The sequence below is a fragment of the Furipterus horrens genome, unplaced genomic scaffold (assembly GCF_987537825.1).
Source record: "Furipterus horrens unplaced genomic scaffold, mFurHor1.1.pri manual_scaffold_11, whole genome shotgun sequence".
In the NCBI taxonomy this organism is placed as follows: Eukaryota; Metazoa; Chordata; class Mammalia; order Chiroptera; family Furipteridae; genus Furipterus; species Furipterus horrens.
Window position 1 is genome coordinate 79,883,951 of NW_028327181.1, and position 22,149 is coordinate 79,906,099.

Below are 22,149 nucleotides of genomic sequence, written 5' to 3' on the forward strand. Positions count from 1 at the left end.
GCGTCTACCTTTCACTCCCAAATATGTCACAGGATTGTGTCCTGTCAGAGAAAAGGCAGGACATTCCGAAAATGGATTACCCTGTGTTCACACTCCAACGGCTCTGTCCAGGGGACAATCCTTCTTGTCCCCAAGCCCGATTCTTGGAAAAGCAAGAGCCCCAATGGCTCAGCATCATTTTCACTCTCCAGCCTTCAGTATATCCAGTTGGGCCCTCTGATGGAGTTGGGGAGGAGCCCAAGAAAGAGGCAGGATTCAGAAAGAAAACAGTCACAGGCATGCCAGGGCGAACGACAACCTGACCCATTGCGGTAGGATATGCATAGCTGATCCCCAACTCTGACTTTGCCAAAGCAAAGGGATCCCCGCTGAACAGAGCAGAGCTGCGGAGTGGAAACGGAGCTGGGTGGGGCGCAGGAGGACCCTCCTTTCCTGCGTCCCGCTCCTGCTCGAGCGTTGAGCGCTGTTCTATGAGCCTCGTGCCCTTGAACAGCAGTTGCTCACTCGGATGCAGCGGGTTGGTAGCGGTCTCCCCAGTGGGAGCCATGTGGCGTCCCGGTGTCCCAGCGCAGCCCTCGCAGAACAGAACCAGGTGGCCACGCTGCCAGTGCAGCTGCTCAGAGATGTTGCTGCTGTGCGGGACAATGTCCACGCGGAGAACGGTTTCCAGATGAAGATGGACGCCCATGGCTTCACCCCCGAGCAGCTGGTGGTGCAAGTGGGCGGCCAGTGCCTGAAGGTGACGGGCCAGCGGCAATCGGAGAGCTACAGCCCAGATGGGGGTTCCTACCGCATGGCGCAGAAGGTGCACCACCAAGTGCTGCTCCCACCAGACCTGGACCCCACCGCCATGACCTGCTGCCTGACCCCCTCAGGCCAGCTGTGTGTCCGGGGCCAGTGCCAGGTGCTGCGTCCCCCTCAAGCCCCAACAGGACATTCCTCAAGACTCAGGAGCCGTGGCTCTAAGCAGGGTTCCAACCTCGCCTGACCCAATAAAACACCATAGTGAGCAGCAGCCTTAGTATCCGTGGTCTTTTCTACGGGTTGGGGTTGGAGCCAGAAAGGCACCTCAAGGTGGTGGTCAACTAAGAATCAGGCCTCTGTGGTCCTGGGAGAAGCTGAGGCCAGGGGGTTAGAGAAAGGGCAGCGTGGTCCTACTCACCTCAGCTTTGCTTGGATCAATAAGTCCCAGCCCTTGGCGGCCGAGAGCAGCAGTGCCAGCAGGGAGCAGCAGAGAGCTGGGAGGGCGGAAGAATTACCTGGTTTCAGAACCAGCAGAGGGCCCACTTTAAAGACCAGGGACCAGATGGTGTGGAGCTGGTGTGAGGCTGCTCATGGTGTTTCTTCCTTTTCAGGGAAGAGGGTGAGATGACCCAGTCCCACACAGTACTTACACAGATTAACAAAAAAACCCCGAAGAGCTTGTTTCCGGTGTTTCAGAGACCTACTTCCCCACCCTTTTTTTGTGTTGTTTTGATTTTGAGACAAACTACTTCAAATCCAGACTGCACATCACCCCAATATAATATAGGGGGGGGGGGGAGTGCAGGACCCTCAACTTCAAACTTGGTGAGATTCAGTTTCAGGCCACTCTTACTCAACCCCCATGCCATTAGCACTGGTGACAGTAAGGGCCTTTTCTCTTGGTTACCATGACCATCAGCATCCCCTCACTGGGAGGCAGTGGGCAGCTTTTGTTTAACAAGATTCAGTGGTCCATTTTAAATTATGTAAGCTAGAGAGGATACAGCCTGATAAATTCTGCCAGAGAAATACAAGAAAGACAAGCAGGAGGTTGATCCATCAGCTGACTATATTGACAAGATACTGATTGGTTACATGTTGAAGAAAACATACAATACAAAATACAGAAAAAGTTGGTTCCATTCCCTCCCACTCCCCCCCTTACCCACCCACCCCCAAATACTCATCATCATGATTTGGTCAGAACAGGGCTCGGAGCCAGAGGTCAAGGTGACCAAGGATGAGGGGCGTGGGGTGGACTGTGGGCAATGGGTTCGTGGCTGTCACAATAATGCTATGGTTTCTCTCCCAGCTGTGAGTCAGGAGTGAGGGGGGACTGCAGCCTGTTGCCAGCCAGCCAGCTAAGGGAAGAACTGTCTCTCCCTTCCCTAGTCCCTAGGGCCTGCCCCATGGCCCAGAACCAAACACACTTCAAACACGGTAAGGATATGGATGCTCTTGCTGAGTATCCTAATCAGCAAGAGGAAAAGAGGGTAACTGCTCCAACCCCTGCCTCCCCGTATACAAGGGTGGGGGAAACAGGGGTACATGGCTACTGCCAGCAAAGGGAGAGTGGAAGAGCAGTAGAAAGGGCAGGAAGTGGGAAGAGAAGATCATATATATTAAAAAAGTGACTTAAGACTTAAAATTGAATTAGTATTTGTACAGAAAGGTGCAGGTGGAATAACTCACTCCAGCCTATGAACAAAATTATATGGAGAAATCATGGTGGACCCCTCCCCCTGCCCCCCCCACCCCCCAGTGGTGGCCCGAGTAGTTAAGTGCGATTGGTTAGAGTGGATTCCAGTCGGGTTGTTCAGGCGGAGGAGGTGGGGACAGTGGGCAGGCAAGGGGGGCTCAGTTGCTGCAGCACTGGCTCCTGCTAGCTGGGCTGTTCTCCTGGAGGTCCACGCCTCGGTTCCGTCCCGAAGCACCAGCTGCATTCTGGGGCTCGTTCTTGGGGAGCTTCTTAGCTGTTTAGGAGGGAAAAATGTGTTTGTGGGGATACTCCAAGTCCACTTGAATAGAATATGGCCTTTATCACCCAATCAGTAATAACAAGTATATTGAGGGCTTCACTTCTATGTGCCAGGTGCCTTCTGAGTGTTTCAGGAAACTGAGGCAAAGAGAAGTTAAACGACCTACTCAAGGTCAGAGTTAGTAAGTGATACAGCTAGAACTTGAACCCAGGCAGGATGACTTCAGAACCAAATAGACTAAAACAAAATCCTAAGAAGTGGGTAGGATGGTGATATTGGGTTTTAGGTAGGTGGCAAGCTAAAATGTCAGGAAGTGAAATGTTGAGACTTTGATCCAGGCTTTAGAAACTTCTGGGGTGAACTATCTACATCTGGGAGACAGATGAAGAAGAAAACGATTTTATCAGAATATTGAAAAGGGTGAAAGATCTGTTGGTGAAGGGACCCCACAGACTTACTACAGAACAGCAGGCAAGTGCTATGCCCCGAGAAGAGGAGGAGAGACAGCTTACCTATTGCCATGAAAATTTCATTCACATTCATTGCAGTCTTTGCTGATGTCTCCATGAACAGCAAACTGTTGTCGTCTGCATAGGCTTGTGCTTCCTGATTTGGATGGAGGTGAGAAAGTGGGTGGGAGGGAAATGTTGACAGTTGGCAGGGGCTGGGGCCCAGAATAAAAAAAAAATCTTCCCTGATTAGAGTGCCTTATACACAACAGAGACAACGCAGGGGTTTTTAGGCCTATAACTCTCCATTCTGGTTCCTCCGAGACACCTATACCATACACCCTGCTACCCACTTCAGGAACAGCACCTCTCAGCTCACAAAAATCAGCAGATGTTTTACACAGGTGTCCTTATGTCCATTCTGCCTTCTTGCTCTTCAAAATCACTAGGCTAGGAAATAACTTCTAGAAAGTTAGCCTACAAATACAGTTGCACATTTGAATAAAAGCACAGAGGTATTTTGTATTGACTGCAACAATGTTTCCAGTCTTTTGCTTTTACAAATAATCTCAAAATCCATCAGCTAGGGACCGGTTAAAAAAAATTAATTAAATGTACAGTATGTAAAACACACCCCATCTATTTAAGAAAGGGATTCACAGGCATGGGCATATTTCTGGAAAGATGAGAAACTGAGGAACTTGGGGGAAGGGAGACTGACTTCTAGGGTTAGAGACTTAAATTTTATTTTATATACCTTCTTGTACTATTTAAATTTTATTGTGTGCACGTATTACATGAAAAAGTATTTCTCATTAAAAAGTTTACTGGCCCTGGCTGGTGTGGCTCAGTGGACTGAGTGCTGGCCGGTGAACCAAAGGTTTCCTGGTTTGATTCCCAGTCAGGGCACAAGCCTGGGTTGCAGGCCAGATCCCCAGTTAGGGGCGCGAGTGAGAGGCAACCACACATTGATGTTTCTTGCCCTCCTTTCTCCTTCCTTTCCCTTCTCTCTAAAAATTAATAAATAAAATCTTTAAAAAAGAAAGTTTACAGAAAAAATAAGCAGGAACTTCAGCTATCTATATGCACACACACCCTACTGCCACGAAACAAGGAGAGGCAGAGGACAATTCCTTTTGGCCCAGTCTCAAGTCATAGGAGGACAGAAGATAAAAAGCGCTACTGCTGCCTCCCAATGTGGCCCTCCCTGAAGTCCCCAAGTAGCCTGAGGAAGACCCTGTGCCACTGGCCTACTCCTCTCCCAAGACCTGCCCATCCCCCACACCTGGAATTCCACGGCTCTCTTGCTGGCCAGGTCTGCCTTGTTACCCGCAAGCGCGATGACGATGCTGGGGCTGGCCTGCCTCTGTAACTCCTTCACCCAGTTCTTGGCCCGTGCAAACGTATCCTGGGGAGATAGGGCCGGAATGTCAAAGGGACAGAGGAGGCTTTCTGCCCAAGGTCGCTCACTAGAGAAGCTCCAGCTGGCAGAACCAAGGTGTCTAAGATGTCACCAGCCTGAATATTCTGGTGAGACACCCCCAAACAGCAGAGGCAATCTGCCTATACCCCATCCAGGAACAAGGATCAAGAAGGGAAAATCTTTACTGTGTTGGTGATGTCGTAGACCACGATGGCAGCCTGGGCCCCCCGGTAGTACATGGGGGCCAGGCTGTGATACCGCTCCTGTCCAGCTGTGTCCCAGATCTCAAACTTGACAGTTGTGTCGTCCAAGCAGACGGTCTGTGTGAGGAAGGCCGCTGTAAGAGGGAAGGTGGCGTTACCAGGCAAGGAGGAGCTCCAGAAGCCACCCCACATGTCTCCCTGCTGTATCCAGGCTCTGGCATCCAAAAGCCTTCTCTTGAGATGGACACAGAGCAGCCCCCAACACCGCAACCACAGCAGGCCCAAGTTGGGCAGGCCAGGTTTGTATGCTCATGTATGTGTCAAGGGGGCTGTGGAATGCACATGCTTTACAGACCCACACTTGGCAAGGGTAGGAGGAGGGAAGCCTGCTTGTACTTGAGCCATGTCAGGGGAGCTCTCTGAAGAGGAATACAACAAGGGGCAGGGAAGAAAAGTCCAGGGAAAAGTGACTCGAAGCTCAGAAGGGCAGGCCCACCTGCCCTCCTCCTCCTCCTCCTCCTTCCCCTTTGAGAGAACAGTCCAGCTGGAAATCTCCCTAGTCCCTCAGTTTGCTCCAGCCCAGGGGTGTTGTTGGCCTTCTGTTTCCTGAGGACACTCTTACACACTTAGCTATGCTGGGGACGCCTGAAGTACACACTGTTCCACTGCCAGGTACAGGCTGGTGGCCAGCTTCCTAACCACCCGTCACCTCCAGGCATATTGGCTAGCCACAGTCCCCAGCTTTGACCTTCACCTGTTCCTGATTGGCCACCTTGTGGTGTGACCTTCAGGAAACACAGTGACCCTATCTTTGGCCTGAGGAGGCAAGGGAACATGCAGCACCTCTGCATATGCTTCATGGAAGAGTCCCAGAGCTGAGACAGGCAGGTGGAAGTCCCCATTGCACCGGCACCTAGCAGAGGATCCCAGAGAGCTCTTTTTGTGAAAGTTGCTCTCCTGTCGGCCTTCCCCCCACCTCCCTGGGGACATGGGGCACCGCCTTACTTCCCCCTCTCTAGCTCCTGACCCGATGCTGAGGAGGCAGCAGAAGACTGCTGACATGGCCTGTTTGTTCCCAGCTGCCTGGAAACCTTCTACCAACTAAGAGGGTAGGGAAAAGAGGACTTAAGTCCAAGGTCAGCTCTGGTCCCTCAAGGTCTGTACTGGCTATGAAGGCAGGAGGCTGAGTCCAGACCTTTTCATCCTACATGCTAGCCACTGGGAAGTCACTGACAGGCTCCAAGCTCAAGAAGGGTAAGGAACAGCTTCAGAAATGCCAACCCGCTCACCAGACCATTTCCCCATTCTGGAAAGTGGGAGAGGGCAGGGCAGACAAATGGCCTGGTCCTGTAAGAAGGACCCGCAAGAATCCAGACCCAGCCTCTCCCTTCCTAGAGGCCAGGTCAGGGGAGGGTCTTTAACAAGGCCACACAAATAATAAAGAGGCAGACCCAGGAGAGGAGCCAGTTTTGACTCCCGGCTAATTCTCACTAGAAGTTTCTTAGGACTCTGGCATGGAGACTGGCTGTTGGATTTGACTCCAGGGCTCAGATGAGTAGAGGTACTGCTGTTCCAGGTGTGTTTAGCCTCTTTGGGAAAGCAGCTCAATTCTAACCAATGCCAAGGCCATTTCTTGGGCCTTCCTGAGGCCACCCCTGCTCCTCTGTGCTCACTTACCTCCAATTGTGCTCTCCTGGTACTCGTGGAACTGTCCCTTGACAAAGCGGAGGACAAGGCTGGATTTGCCTACCGCAGACTCCCCCAGCAGGACCAGCTTGAATTGACAGATCTTGTTCCCAGCAGCTGGTCCGTTAGGTCGCGCTGCACCTCCCCGACCCGCCATGGCCCGTCCCGCTGTAGTGGTACCAGTGAGCGTGAGGGCAGGGGCCGGTGCTATGAAGAGGCACTTAGTGGGAAGGGGGCCTCCAACTGCAAGTGAGAAACCAGAAGTATTGGGTTAGTCCAGAGACCGTTGCACAGTGAGCCCTTCTTAAATCATAGATCTCTCCTCTTGACCTCCCTGATGACCTGGCTGACAGTCTCCCCTCACCCCAACTCCCTGCCCTTCACCCCTAGAAGTTAGGAGAAGAGCCCCGACTAGGCTGTAACACACATACATTTGCTCTACAACCACCTGAATGGTAAAGAAAAAAGTGGTCTCCCAACTTCAGGTTCATGCTTCTGAGCAAACACACTGACTTCCCTATCCCAACTGTGTATATCCACACAGATAAACACACACAGGAGAGGAGTGGGCGCGTGCCAGCCTGGCGACAGTGGAGTCAAGAGGCTCCTTGAGGTACCAAAAAATCACCCAGGAAGAATTACAATCTAGGTCAACAAGCAATGAACTTGCAGCCCGGAAGCTAAGATCATAGCCCACCTTTATGTAGGTACCGGTCATCCTGGGAGAAAGCTCTTCAGAAAAGGTGCTCAACCAACCTTGTGGGCCCTCAGGGACCAGAGCCTGGCCAGTATAAGGTGTTATTAAAACAGCCATTTTGTCCTGCCATCTCCAGAGGGACTGATCGATTTTCTCAGACTGAGGCTGGTCTGTGCACTGGGATCAAAGCCTCCCCCTGAGCCTCTCCCCGCAAGTTCTCTCATTTTTATGGGCCAGAAGTCTCACGCGCATTAAAAAACCAAACACACACAAAACCAAACACACACTAACAGCTGCCAAATTTCCCTTTTAAACAGAGACCTCAGTTCCATTCTCTACTGGCAGAGGCAGAGGATGACGCAGAGGAAGAACAAGGGTGGAGACCAACAAGGGACACCAAGACCTGCATCCCAGCAGCTGGTGTTCCAGCACTGACATCTTAGTCACTTGGTTAGTGATAGCTTCGGGGGTGCAAACTTGTTTGTTTGTTTCAATTTTGGAGCTGCAAAGAAGGATGAGTAGCCTATCTTCAGAAGCCTCCAGAAGACTTACATTAAAAGACATCAGAACACACACAGCATGTTTTACAAATGAGTATGATGAGTAGCTATCATGATCTGAACACTGTAGAGTCTGAACTCAAGTTGAAAGAAAAGACTTTGATTAGACTGCCCTTTGGGTCTCTGGAACAGGATCCCAAGGACAGCCCTGACCTGCCCCCTGAGCAAGGGGAGTGCATTCCCTCGCCATCAGGATAGGACGGGGGTGTCAATGAAATGGGAGATGTTTGTAAGAAGCACTGTCTACCATGTGCGAGAAGCTGACCGCAAAGGGCTTGCTTTGTGCAACCTCAAATCGTTCTTCACATCCAAGTTCTCCCAGCAACGTGTTTAGAAAGTTGAGCTTCAGGAAGAATGATTCACTAACCAGGAACAAAAGTTTCCTTTCTGGACAGCACCAAAGGAAAAGAGGTTGAAACAGGGCCACCTCTTCCCCAAGAGTGCAAGGAAGGAAGAATAGGCGGGGGGGGGATTAGTGAAAAGAAATGCCGGTTTTGAAATATTTTATCGTTCAGATGCCTTCTCTTTCCATCCCCATCAATGGTTTTGCAAGACTCTACAGCCCCTGAGACCAGGCCTGTGCTCCTGGCTTCTCTGAGACGCCTTCCTCACAACGCCAACGGACATACTGGGGATCCAAAGGGTGCTTACCAAGCAAAATAATTTTCAGAGACGGCTAACATTTACAAAGCAATTGCACAACTGTTATCTCCTTTAACCTTTAAGACAAAGCCCGACATTCAGGTGTTAATGCCCTGCTCAAGGCCACCCACTACACAGGTGACAGAGCCTGGTCCACAAACCTGGGTTGTCTGCCTGCTCACTTGTCTCCCTGTCACTCTCCCCGCTGCGGAAGAAAGATGGAGACAACGCCCACCCCGTGTTTGGTTTTGGGTAGCTGGGTGAATGAGACTCTTTTTGTGGCAGCAGCTTTGCTGGCCCAACAAGGTCTGGCTCCAGCCTACAATCGACAATCACTGTGACCCTTGCTGTACCTGAGTACTCCAAACAGTGGGAGGTGCCACCCAGGGCCAGGCAGGACCACAGCAACAGAGGGAAACCACGATGGAATTACAAGCTGGTTATTACCACAAATTCATGTGACAGAGGATCTTGACCAAGCAACAGAGCGTGTCTGAGGCACTAGAGAAGGAGGTATGAATGAGTGGGGAGAAGGGAATAAATGATAAGTCCCTTAAAAAAAAAAGCAGTTGGGACTGTGGCAACCATCACCTACAAAGCAAGAAAAATAGAGGTAATACCTAAGTCTTGTCCCTATAAACCAGTAGGTTTCCAAACCTGCCCACACAGAATCTGATTTTTAAACAGGTCAGAAGGAGAGACAAGTAAACTTTTATGCAGTGGTTCTCGACTCCGTCTGCATATCAAAATCACATGCGCAGCCAGTGCCAATGAAGGTTTGGAGGCGCGCCCAGTATCTGTATTTTTTTTAAGTGCTGTAGGTCCTCCACCTGGCACACACTGACTGGTGACACGTTCAGCCTGGATGCTGGTCCTGCCTTCCAGAGACACCTGAGCAGGCACACCTAGCACTTTTTATGGCCTGCTGCCTTGCGATTTTCCTGGTCCCATGTGGTGATCACATGAACAGAGCTGGAGAACGTTCCCGGACAATAAAACACAGAGGAAGCTGATTTTGCCATGAAGGGCACACCCAGACACAGGGGATGTGGGGGGGGGGGGTGCAGGGAAGAATGTCTAAGACAGGAGAGCGCCACACCCAGAGCCCTGGGAAGCTTCATGCCTGCCCTCCCCTTCCTAGCAGGTGAAAGGTGAATTCACGCAAGGAGCTGGACTGCTGCCTAGGGGAGGGAATCTCACTGTGGGAATCTTTCCTCCTGAACCAGTCTCAAGAATCATTCACGGGCGCAGTGCAGTCAGGTGATGGAACTATAACAAAAAATGGCACAGTAAACATCTTTCAGACAAAAATCAAATTCCCTTTAAGAGTTAAAGTTATAGTCAAAGTTTCTTATAAGATACAGAATGGGCTAAAGACACTTTTTAAAAACCAGTTTCTTCAGCACCAAGAAAAAGACACGAGGAGGAATTTCCTCCTGGATATTTTCATGAAGCTGCTGAAATGGGTAGAGCTTCAGACCCGCTACAAAAAGACTCTCTGCTATAAGCTGCTTTCCTCACCCTCCCACTCCGAATCGTGGTTCATTCAGAGGCCGTGGAGAAAGAACACTATTCCTTACTTCGCATCTTCGCAGGAAATGAGGGTGAGCGCTAGGACTGAGGGATATGCTACACCTTTCACAATGCATATGAAAGGGCAGCAGGGTCCAAGCTCCTAAATACTCTGGCCCTGTGAATGGGCATATGCCCAGCCAGCTCTGGGGCCAAGGGCAGCAGAGAAAGAAAAGAAAAAAAAAGAACACTGCTCTTCCTTGCTTTGGGTTCCTCTACTCTGGATACTACTGTGGGTCTCAAACTTTCTTCATCAGAATCACCCTGGGCATTTAGAAAATGACCGACGGAACTAGAATCTCTAGAAGTGGAGTCTCTTCTCTAATCCACAAAGTCACCCACTTCATACTTTGTGTCCTTCCTGGTAAAAGGGTGAGCAATTCCAGCTGATGGGTGTCTCTCATGTTTCCTGTTTGCTTCAGCGACTTCCTCTCGCTGACAGTCCCAGCACAGCTTGGATAGTGAGCTGACTAGGGAAGGAGGTAAATCACCCCAGAGCGGGGCTAGGAATGAGCTGCGTCCCATACCACTGGGACAGGCCACCCTGTCCCAACCGTCTTAACTGAGATCAGTTTTACCTCACTCCCCTTTCAATGATAAGACTCTTCTGGGACTGAGTACCTAGACTTGCACAGCACAGCAAGGCTGCAATGGTGTTCACAAGAGCCCTAGCTGAGGTCACCAACTCCACCAACACCTGCAAAAGGAGCCAGTGTGCAGGGACATCTAGAAGCTTAAACCCTGCATACCCACGACCAAGTGGTCCTTCACCACATTGTCCAGGCTGAACCTGGAGCTCTGCCAGGAGTCAGCCAGGACAGAGCACAGCTGCTTCTGCAGTACTTTCCCTTGTGCGGGAAGGCCTGATGTGTCTCAGTACAGATGCTAAGCTGGGTTAGGTGGAGGCCCTCTGAAGGACTGACCCCCAGCTTCCCAGAGCCCTGCCCTAGCAAGAACACCAAGAAATCCCTCCCCAAGCTCCAGGCTGCTTTCTCAGTTCTCAACAACAGATGGGTTCCCCAAGGTGGCTGAGAGAAGCGGAGTCAGCGCTAACTTCAGGGCAAGGATGGAAACCTCCAGTCCCTGCTCCCTCTCTTCCTGCACCCACAGGGAGGAAGGCTGCTGGGGCGTGTCGGGGTGGGCATCTCCATGTAGCTGCTGACACAGCTTGGTCAGTGTGATCTACCCACACTGTCCACAGAAGGGCCCCAGGATTCACGGGCAGCTCTAGGATTCTCATTCACCGGTCCTGGTGGCCAACAGAGGAGCTAGGCATTTGGGTGACAGGTTAGGGAGGAAGGGCACCTGGGCGGGGGACAGACTGTGGTTGTACCAGCAAGGCTTGTCCTGCCTACTGATTCTAAGAAGCACCAGGGGCCCCAGGTCCTAACAATGACATTCCCAAGAGATTATTCTCCCTAAGGGGGCCTGGCCTCCAACTCAGCATGGCTCAGTCAGCAAGGCTGTGGCAGATTTTTCTGGTCCCATTTAGGGCAGTTCTCTAAGATACCTCAAGCAAAAGTTCAATTTGAGGTCTGGCACTTTCTGCAGCACAAGTAGACACACAGGTCCAGCTACAGGGCATGGAGGGGATGGGACTGGAGCTGTGTGATGGCTCACATACCACCCAACTCTTCACCTGCCAGTGCCAGGTGGGATGCTAAGAAGAGAGCCAGCTAAGGTACAGGTTCTTCCCCGGCCCCAACTTACACCTGCCACAGTCCCACGATGGAGCATGACTTATGTGAAAGCCACTTAGATGGATGTAGGATGCCTGCTGATCCACAAGCCTCACAACTATCCTGTATTTGTTTCACTCATGCAGTTACTATTTAATTAGGACAGTTCTAACTAGAATTTCATCAGTGCAGGGCCCACCTTCCCCTCTTTCTTGGGAGGATCTCTGTAGGGGACAGAAGTACAGCCAGGACAGCTGCTACTTCTGCTGCTGCCCCAGGCCCAGAAAGACTCCAAAAACCTTGGCTGAAGGTCAGGGTCATCAGGAGCTCCTGTTCATTCATGCCAACAACTACAACAGACACCTCTCATAAAGCTTTCCCGTCTTCACAAAACCCAGAAATCACAAGAAAGCCAATTTACTTCGCTACCTTCTTTGTCTTGTCCTCAGCTCCTTAACAGACAGAGAGGACACAGGTCATGTTTGAGAGGAGAGCAGGGGAAAAGAGAATTGGGTATCGGATGCCAGCAAGCCAAATTCCTCTTGCTCAGCTACCACACACACTGTGGTCAGAGGCTGCCTGACCACCAACAAAGGAGGCCAAAGTTCCCACTGTGAGATGTGAGGGACAATGGCTGCTCTCAGGAGCCTGGGTGCCGGAGAACAATATTTTAGGCCGACTTTTTCTTTCTTAATTTTTTGCTGAACAAAATGTAGAATGGTGCCAGGTGAAGACAGCAGGCAATGAATGGGTCTGAACAAGGTTCAGTGAATGAGTCACACTCTACTTCCATGACCCCACATTTTCAAAAGACCACTGTGGGTAGAGGGATTGGAGAACTTGGGGGCTTGAGGGTTGGGAGTGAGAAGGTGAGAGAAATTCAGGGCATTGTTGCAGATGAAAAGGGTCACGAAACAAAATTCTCAAAGGCTGGACTATGTGGGTTTCCTTTGTTTTAACAGCATATAACATCAAGCCTGACACACAGTAGGTGCTTATACATGTGGTGAAGCAAGCCTGAAGTACAGGCCTGGTTAAGTCTGGCAACTAAACGGGGCAGCTAAAGGCTTAAATACACACCAGACAGCTCAGAGCCCCAAAGAGGGCCACAGCCCAGCAGAGAAGAGACACCTCACCCCAGAGAGGTCCTTCTGCACAGGGGTGAGGAGTGCAAGTGCTGGAATCAGACAGACTTCAGCTCAAATCCTGGAGCCACCACTTACTAGGGTGACCTTGTGTTGTGCCTCTGAACGAATCATTTCCTTACATATGAAGTGGAGAAAACAGTATCTATCTTCCAGGGCTACTGGGAAGAGGAGGCATGTAAGCCTCTTAGCAAAGGGCCTGGCTCTGAGCAAGCACTCAGTGAATGTTCACAGGTCAGGGAAGCCCCTGACCCTTGAAGTCCCTAGGAAGGAAGTGGATTCCTCAGTCAAAACCTTCAGGTAACTATTCACGAATCCCTTTTGTTTCCAGTTTCCCTGGACTCCATTCTTCACCACCCTCATTTTGAGAGAATGCTGAATTGGCAAGTGTTTTGGTCTGAAAGTTTGTGTCCACCCAAAACTCATGTTGAAATCCTAATCCCCATGTGATGGCATTGAGATGTGATGCCTTTGGGAGATGAGGAGGCCTTGAGGGCAGAGCCCTCATGATTAGGATTAGTGCCCTCTTAAAAGAGGCTCCAGAGAGCTTCCCTGCCCCTTGCATCATAGGAGGACACAGTGAGAAGTCAGCAGTCTGCAATCTGGAAGAGGGCTTTCACCAGAACCTGACCACGCTGGCACCCTGATCTTGGCCTTCCAGCTTCCAGAACTGGGAGAAATAAATATCCTTGTTCAGAAGCCACCCATTCGGTGGGATTTGGGTAGAGAAGCCTGAACAGTCTAAAACAACGTTCACCGGTATCCTAGAAAAAAGAATAGCTCGCACCTGATGTCCCGTGTGTCCTATGACAATCCTATTCTTGCATTCCCTGAAGACTGGCTTCCAAAGCCACAAAAACGGAAGGAGACACCACCACCATCCAAAAAAAGCAACACTGAGTTGAAACCCCAACCGGGCAAACTAGAGCCCCTTAAAAAAACCTGCCCCACTACACAAACCATCTTAAAGCCCAAAAGCCCCTCCTTCCATCTCAAAGCCTCTTTCAGGAACGGGAAGAAGCAGTTCAGTTGTGGAGAGGGGGAGGGGACAGGACCAGGACAGCTGACAAAGAAACCAGAGTTCCTTTTAAAAACCAGGCTTAAAGTACTAGAGGTTTGGAAATTGGCATCATTAATCACCACTGCCTCTGAGTAGCTCAAAGAACAATTTGATGACTAGGAAATCAGCCAGGGTTAGGGAGGCCACCCACGCCCTCCCCCATGCCTGGGGTGCTTCTGACAGAGCCACCTGAAGGGGACACACACGGAGCTATGAATAGAAGGCAAGAGGCTTGTAAACCAACTCCTGTTAAGATCCCAAGTTAGTGTTTCCAGCAGGGCTCAAGTTACACATTTTCAGAGGGATGACAGTACAATGGAAGGATTTAAGCTAGTCAATGAGTCAGGATTAAAGCCCAAAGTGACAGCCCGCCCTGAGCCCACTTAGAGCAGTAAGCCTGGCACAGACCCTCCCAAAGGGGTGGTCCATTTTTGAATGGCAGGAAAAAAAAAAAAAAAATGCTGGCCCAGACCACGTGGGCTCTTCTGAGACCCAGAGTCCTGAAAGGTTTGGTTGGACAATGCAGTACCTGAAATACAGAATGTCTATTACCTGATCTTTCCGAGTGAATAGTAAACTCCAAAGTAAACACCAAACAGGAGCATTTTTAGATCAGTCAAAGCATTACGCGGGGGTATGAGAAGTATGAATGGGTGAGTAGAGAGCAACACAGTGCTACCGGGATCAATTCCCAGGATTCTCACACAGTGGATTTCCCAGGTGCATCTCCACCTTCCCCAACTCTGGAGTCCTCAGTGACTGTGACTAACCACCAAGGAAAGAAACAACTTGAATCCATCCACATAACTCCCCATTAACATACCTAGAGGAAATGTTTGCTAAAAAGGCAGTGGCCTTGGAGAGACAGCTGATTCTAGGACTGGGGCAGGAAATATACAAGGGGAGTCAGAGCATCTCATGGTGCCAAAAAGTGAAGTGCTCAAAAAGTGAAAACCAAAACCCCCCACAACGATGGGTGTAAGTCAAAGGGACCTGAAAGACCTCCCAATGACCAAAGTGGGACAATTTGAGCAATAAAATCAAGTACTATTGGATTATAAACTAAACCGTAAAATAAATATCCATGAGTCCATACTGATATAAATAACTGAACAAATAGGCAGAACCGACAAATCTCTTGTATATAAGAATTTCAAATAACTCATATAGATACTCGGCCCTCAAGGAGAGGAATATAACCCTCCACTCAGCTGTGGGCTACACATAGTGATTTCCATCCAAGGAGGACAGTAAGAAATGGGGAGGAGAGACAACTTTACAGTGGGGAAACCTGCCAAACATCACCTCAGCCAGGTGACCAAGGTTGACATCCACAGTGATAAGGCATGCTGATTGTATTTACCCTTGATGTGATGTCATGAGAATGGCACTTAACCTGCAGTCCTCCTCCCAAAAACTCATAACCCCAGTGTAATTGTGAGAAAAATATCAGAGAAATCCTAAATGAAAGACACACTATAAAATACCTGACCAGTATTCCTCAAAACTGTCAAGGTCAGAAAAAGCAACAAAAGTTTAAGAAACCGTCACGGCCAAGAGGAGCCTAAGAAGACATGACAGTTAAATGTCATGGATCCTGGAACAGAGAAAGGACATTAGATAAAAACGAAGAAAATCTGAATAAAGTATGGACTTTAGTTAATAATAATGTATCAACACTGGTTCATTAATTGTGACAAATGTTCAGTACTAATGTAAGATGTTAACAGTGGAATCTGGGTGCAGGAGTTTGTGAGAAAACTCTGTGCTTCCTTCACAATTTTTCTAAAACTATTCTGAAATAAGATTATTTTTTTAAAAAGGCAGTGGCTCATCTTGTGACAAAAAGAGATTCAAAGACTCTGGTTACCATAAACTCATGTTTGTAAAGACGAGTTAACCTTACAGGGAGCTGGGCTGAGCAGTGAGTGGAAATGGACTTGGCAGGAGCCCTATCAACAGTCTTGAGGTCACCCTGACCAGTGTGGCTCAGTTGGTTGGGTATCGTTCCCCAAGGCAAAAGGTCGCTGGTTTGGTCCATGGTCGGGGCACATGCCTGGGTTGCAGGTTTGGTTCCCAGTCGGGGCACATACAAGAGGCAGCTTATTGATGTTTCTCTCACATAGATGCTACTCTCCCTCTTTCTTGCTCCCTTCCCCTGTCTCTAAAAATAAATACATAAAATATTTTTAAGAAGTATTTTTGGGGAAAAAAAAGGTCTTGAGGTGAGCAGAAGAAAATACCCAAATCCTGCAGGCACAGGGCCACGGAATGTCAAGGCCACCCCTGTGGGTGACACAAGGGAAGGCTGCTCTCACCACTGCCAATCTAAACACCTGCTGGTGCCACCCTCCCAGGAATGAGCCTTGTGCAGATGTGTCAAGTAGGACCCACAGACTCACGTTACATTCACGTCCACTGACCCTGGCTAAGTCCTTGCCTGGGGTCTCTGGTGCCTCCCACACACAGCCTCAGAAGCACGGCGACCAGATCCACATGCTGTGGCAGTTAGTTAGCCGGACTGTGGGGGGCAAAGCCATGCCAGCCCTTTCCTGTGAACCCTTCCCTGGAAACGGAGGTTTGGAGAGCTCTGCCCTCTGGAGTTTAGTGTGCGATCTGTTCCTGCCTCCTCCATCATCCACACCTTAACATCCACCCTATTTACCTGCCTGCTCGCCTGTCTGTGAACAGCCTTCTTGTGGATGGACTGAAGAAATGGCACCGGCTTTGGGATCAGATGGATGTGAGCGTGAATCCCAGGCCACCACATCCAAGGTGCAGGAACTTAGGAAGTATGTTAAAGGAAATGGGCAGGCTTTTGCTTCAAGGACAGGTGTGAATGTCTGCCCTTGAACAGTCACAGTGCGGACTACCATGCTGGGCAACATGGTAGGACTGGACACACTAATAAAAACGAACATGGTTGGTGCCTCTACAGGGCTCACACACAAGATGCTCTGGAGTGCCTGGCACATATAAAACAAATCTCAAAAAAGTCAGCTTTTACTCGAATTATTGTTTCCCTATACAGGAGATGAGGACATTTACTCTGAAAACTAATCTTTTATTATGCCAGATTATTAATGCAGAGGACACTCTAAGAAATATTCTCATTCTCCTCTGCCAAGACTTTCCAAGGCACTCTTAGCTGAATTTGGGGACATCCTACTTTACAAATCCCGCCTGAAGCAGTGCTTCTCAAACAGCCTCAACAAAAGTAACTCTGACTCAAGCTAGAGGGGAAAAATGCAAAACCCCAAAAACCTGGGACCTGAATCCAAAGCAGTTTGTTGCAACCAAAATATTGTCCTCAAGTATCCTGTTTTAGCTGAAATTCATGCAAACGTTGCATTCCAATTTATAATAGGTTCAGGACTGTTTTAATATGAAAATGTTTAAAACTGAGTAAGACCGAAGTGCTCAGAAGATGCAAAGACCTCATCTAGGCTGTCCTGAGTACCCACAGCATGTGACCCCAGCAGGATCTGAGAACCCCAGTGGGAGAAGCACAATCATGGCCTTGGTTAGCATGCTATTCTGTAAGATGGGATCACAACCCACATCAATTCTGTTTAATATCTATGAAACGAGAAAATATGTGAAACTATCCAGCAAAGCACGGGACATCATAGCAACACCTGGTACAAGTGTTGAATCAGAATCACAGGGATGAATTATGATGTGCCTTCAAAACCCCAGGGACCTGCAAGATTGTTATTTTGTTGAGTATCTATTCTGTGCTAGGAACTGGACTAGCTCCTTTACTCCTTGTTTCTGATTTTACAAGATATTTTGTATCCCTATTATACTGAAAGAAACAGAAGCGCTGCAAGGTCAAGTAAAAGCCCAAGACCATGCAACTGGTAAATGGGGGAGTCTAGAGGACAACTCAGGTCTGGCTACTCTAAAGTTCTTGCACCCTCCACCACGTCACACTGCCTCTTTGTTTACAGGGCAAACCTTAGAAGAAGAAAGTTCTTTCTAAGAAGTTCTTGCTTGGTGGGGCTGCATTTAAACTTATGACCTTGTTCTGTTTCCATGTAAATTCCAGTGAAGAGAGTTCATGGTGGAGACCCACATTCTTCCCAATTGTAAGCATTAGGCAGTACCAAAGGGGAATCAGGGGGCTAAGCAGAGGCCAGCTCCGCTGGTTCCCTGTGCCCTTAACCCTGCCCAGAGAGACCCCTGAGTCCACTCACTTTTACTTTCACTTGCTAGCCATCATGACTTCTGGTTCCTAAGAAATTAATGTCATGCAGATGTCAGCAAACCCTCGGGCCCTGAAGAGTACTGACCTGGGACTCATAACTGCCATGGTCTCCACAGGCAGATTAAAAGGTGGTCAGGAAAGAGGCTAGGAGGGTGGGGTAGGAGTGGGGAAGAAAAACAAGCAGAGGAGGAGCACCAATGATGAGGAATGTTCAAGGGTCTGTACTTGGGCCCCTGCCTGCTCATCTTGCATGTTCATTCCTTTAACAAGAGACCAAAGGAGGTCCCACTATTAGGGAAGAGGGCACATTTAATCCCAAATCCTAGCTCTGCCACTTTCTAACTATATGTTCTAAGGCAAGCTACTTCAATTCCTTCAGCATCATCTCTAAAGTGGAGGTACAAATCCCACTATCTCCCAGGACCCTTGTGACGAACGTGTGTGAAAAGAACTTTGCAACTTGAAAATGATTCTAAAAATTGTTACCACTACTCTACAGTATAAAGGCAGAAAAGGGCCCACTAGTTATAAGAGGCAAGATAGGAGAGGAAGGGCAGCAGAGAGGGGCTTCTGTCCCACACAGAGCCCTCTCTCTTTCTGCCAAGCAGTGTCAGATCTCTTGAGATTTCTGGATGCCAGGAGTGGCTGCTAAACACTCGGAGCACTGGTGCTTTCCTTGTCTCTCTGAAACGGAAAGCTTCTCCTTCAAAAGCCTATTCAGAATCGGAGCTGGGAGAGCATGTTCATATAAAGAAGGTCCCCTCAGGAGGCTGGCCAGCCTCATCTTGGGACTCGAGAAGAGTTCCAGAAACCACAGCCTCCTACTGAGGAGGTAAGTTTGGTCAGCAGTCAGGCCTCTCCAGCTCTGCCCCTCAGAGGCACAGGGTAACCAGATTAGAGAAACTAAGCTGCCCATTGAAGCCACCAATGACCCTCCAAAGAAGCCCACACAGATAAGAGAGCTTGTGATCTAACAGCTGATTCTAAAAAGAAAGGTGTTTTTGTTGTTCTATGAAAAATGAAATAAGGGCATCCCAGGTCTAGCTCAAAACTTGTAGGAGTCAGACACTGGTGGCAGTCCAGAGTAGTAAAGAAGATCTCAAGGCAAAAAGTCTAGCATCCAAAAGCAGTAAAGATGGCCCAGAACACTGAAGAGCTACAGAAATCCCCAAAGACTGCATGGCCTTCCCTCCCTCCCTCTGCTGTAGATAGCTGGGGTCAGCCAAGGCCTCAAAGAGTCAGGCTGCTCTCATTAAGGCACAGGCTCTGTCCTGTACTTTGGCCACATAACAAAGAACCTCCCAGCTTGATCTCAGACAGCAGCCATTTCACACACAGAAGTCCCAAGCCATAGACAAGGATCAAATGTCAACACGGGCCATCTCTTGGAAAGGCTGGGGGAATCAGCACTTTCTGGCATGTATGAGAATTCTTTGGGCTACAAAAATTAGCACATTAAGAACCCAGAGGTGCCAGTGTGATCTCAATTTAAACTTCTGTAATCAACAATTTGGTCAAGCCCAAAAGGGACTGGAGGCAGACCCTGGAACTAGAAGTGATGTACACCTGTTGATAAGGGAGGGTGTGTGTGTGGGGTGTGTGTGCATGCACACGCGTGTGTTTGGGGGTGTGAAAGAGACAGCCCAGGACCTTTCAATTCCAAGCTCCTCATTTTGTGTCTTTTCTTCTCCTCCCTGAAGGCCAGCAGACAGCAGTCCTGGGAGGAGCAGTCCCTCTGAAGCAGCTTGCAAACCACTCCCCTGCTCTGGGAGGAGATCCCTGAGCCCGGAGCAAGGGGGGTAGGAGGAGGGGAGTGAGAAGATAATGAATGGGCAGATCCACCCTGATCTGTAGCTAGAATTGAGCAAACCTCAGCTAAAATTTTTAGAGGCAGGAAGGGAGATACACTCAGAGGATAACACAACTGGAGAACAACATAACTAGAGAACAGGACTGGGGGCAGAGGGGGCAAGACAAGGAGAAGACAGTCATTCCTGCTTTAACTCTGCTGAGATCCTTGGTTGGCTCTCTAGCTTAAGAGAGGAAGTAAGGAGTTGTGGGAGCGTGTGCATGTGGAATGGTCTAACCCAGGACCCCCACCCCCTCCTTCCAGGAAATCGACATGAAATTCCTCTAGGGTTGGAGGGACAACTGTTTTCGTGAGACGGGGGCAGGAAAACGGCGACAGACATCACTCCTCACCACCTCCAGAAGAGAAGGGGAAAGGCTCCTTCCCTCACACCTGGCAAAGATTCCTCCAAATCTGGGAGCAGAGGGAGCGGAACTTAGGGTCTCTCCCTCCCACAACTGGACTGGACAGGCCAGAGGGGAGCCATGAGAGTTTCCCAAAGCTCACGAAAGGCAGGGAAGGAAAGGAGAGAAGGGCTCCCCTCTTGGCCCGACGCCTGGGGAACTCCTTAAGAGGGGGCTACGGATCGGGGGAGGGGTCAGTCTCCCTCTAAGCTGGGATGGGCGGGAGGAAGGGCTACCCCGAAGACACCTCAAAGCGAGCGAGACACTGGGTCCTGGGACAGGGGCACTCACGGCGGCTCCGGGGCGGCGGCGTTACTTGGGATCGGGGCTCGACAGGCTCCGCTCCTCTCCCCCCCCCCGGCGGTGTCTCCGGCCTCCACTTCCGCCTTTCAGCCGCTCCGGATCCGGATCTCCACCTCCGACCCGCCCCCCAATACTCCCAGGTGACTGACAGGGCGAAGAGACCAATGAGAGGCACTCTTTTACACTCTTGGCCGACTCGCAAGGTTCGCCCGCGGAGGGCGGGGGAGAGGCGGGAGAGCGCGCGCGAGGGACCGCTGAACTTGTAGTTCGCAGTGCTGGGAGGAGCCGGTGGCCGCCTGGGACTTGGGCGTAGGATGGAACCCGCTCCCGGCTAGGCGGAGCCCGGCCGTGAACTTTTTAAAGGCCTGGCCGGCGAACCGCGTCACTGCGGGTGCCAGGTGCCTGGAGGACGAGCGGGTGGCGGAGCGTTGGAATAGAGCAAAAGCCTGTGTGTGCAGAATTGGGAAAGGAAAAAGCATGATGGAATGAATATGCACGTGAGGCTGCGGAGAGCAGTCCTGAGCTATCGCTAACCCGGAGAAGCCCCTGGTTGCACTTTCGGGTCCAGCTAGCCTTGGGAGCCCGATTGTTGAGGTGATAGAACCACCGAAGAAAGGGTTCTCTGGAGGCTACTGGGTGAGATGAAAGGGAGATCCCCTGCTACTGCCCAGCGGTAAACCAGGACCCTCCTCCTTTGGCTCGACTCCAGAATACACCGGGACTACTTCTGCCTCTGCCTGCCCCAACACCCAACCAGAACTAGCGCTTGTCTCTGATGCCAAATATAGAGCCGGACCACTTCTGCCTTGTCTCTCCCCCATCCATAAATGCAGATTAGAACCACTTCTGCTTGCTCTCCATAAGGATCCGGGCTGTTTCTATTTTTTTCTGCTCCCTTCAATATGGATTAAGACCACTTAATGCTTCTGCACACCCCCTACTCCCCAACGCAGACCACACTTCCGCTTCTGTATCTTACACCCCGGGACACTACTCAAAACCTGTATGGAATCAAAGCTCACCCTAGAGACAGCTGTAGGCATTGTTCCCACGACACCAGCCAACACCAATCACACTATGGAGCCTGAACTGGAGAATTGAACTCTTTGGGACAACCCGCCACAAACTGCCCACGGGTATTTCTGTCTGGTTTCCAGGATGCCTCTTTCTAACAACATTCATAACGTTCATCCCATCCATCCCTGCAATGATCATCAAAGTGAAAGCTAAGAGGAACAAGAGGGCTTAGGAGAGCCAAGAGGATGAGGCAGAGTGAGATTCCTACCAAGTTCTTGGCTGGTGACAAGCTCTTCCCCCAGATCCTGCTGTACCTGGCCTGCAACAGGTACAGGATCAGTGGGGAGTCCTGTGGGCCACCCTTCCAGGCCTGGAGGTGAGACTGAGCCAGGACTTTGTCCCCACACATACTGTGTCTGAATCTATGGTTGTGCCTGGGGTAGGGAAAGGAGGTGGTATAATGGCCCATAGTGACTCATAAAGGTTTCTGCCTCATCCCTGGGGCCTGTGGTGGCGTGAATGTGGTG

At 50.1% G+C, this 22,149-nt stretch overlaps 2 protein-coding genes across 3 annotated transcripts; one reads left to right on the plus strand and one right to left on the minus strand.

The window, feature by feature from the left end:
- Positions 1-191: 191 nt before the first annotated feature.
- HSPB9 (heat shock protein family B (small) member 9) lies at positions 192-1,007 on the plus strand. Its single transcript, XM_090290709.1, has one exon. It carries the CDS (start codon positions 509-511, stop codon positions 986-988), a length of 480 nt encoding a protein of 159 aa, XP_090146835.1. The 5' UTR covers positions 192-508; the 3' UTR covers positions 989-1,007.
- A 1,483-nt stretch (positions 1,008-2,490) lies between these two features.
- Positions 2,491-20,710, minus strand: RAB5C (RAB5C, member RAS oncogene family). Of its 2 annotated transcripts, none has more exons than XM_090291641.1 (6): positions 20,594-20,710; positions 6,476-6,727; positions 4,781-4,932; positions 4,458-4,580; positions 3,236-3,329; positions 2,491-2,717 (listed from the first exon to the last, which is right to left on the minus strand). In XM_090291641.1, the coding sequence occupies exons 2-6, from the start codon at positions 6,639-6,641 to the stop codon at positions 2,602-2,604; spliced, it is 651 nt and encodes a 216-aa protein (XP_090147767.1). In that variant the 5' UTR covers positions 6,642-6,727; positions 20,594-20,710; the 3' UTR covers positions 2,491-2,601. The 2 variants fall into 2 exon arrangements, with proteins under 2 accessions (XP_090147767.1, XP_090147766.1); XM_090291640.1 differs by lacking the exon at positions 20,594-20,710 and adding an exon at positions 7,241-7,374.
- Positions 20,711-22,149: the final 1,439 nt, after the last annotated feature.

Bases quoted from the DNA above. Each gene is read 5' to 3' on its own strand.
- HSPB9 (XM_090290709.1), top strand. From the start codon at position 509: ATGCAGCGGGTTGGTAGCGGTCTCCCCAGTGGGAGCCATGTGGCGTCC.
- RAB5C (XM_090291640.1), bottom strand. From the start codon at position 7,298: ATGGCTGTTTTAATAACACCTTATACTGGCCAGGCTCTGGTCCCTGAG. The intron at 4,933-6,475 runs GTAAGTGAGCAC...TCCCTCTTACAG, and splicing joins CCAGGAGAGCACAATTGGAG to CGGCCTTCCTCACACAGACC. The intron at 4,581-4,780 runs GTAAAGATTTTC...CTATCTCCCCAG, and splicing joins TCTACGACATCACCAACACA to GATACGTTTGCACGGGCCAA.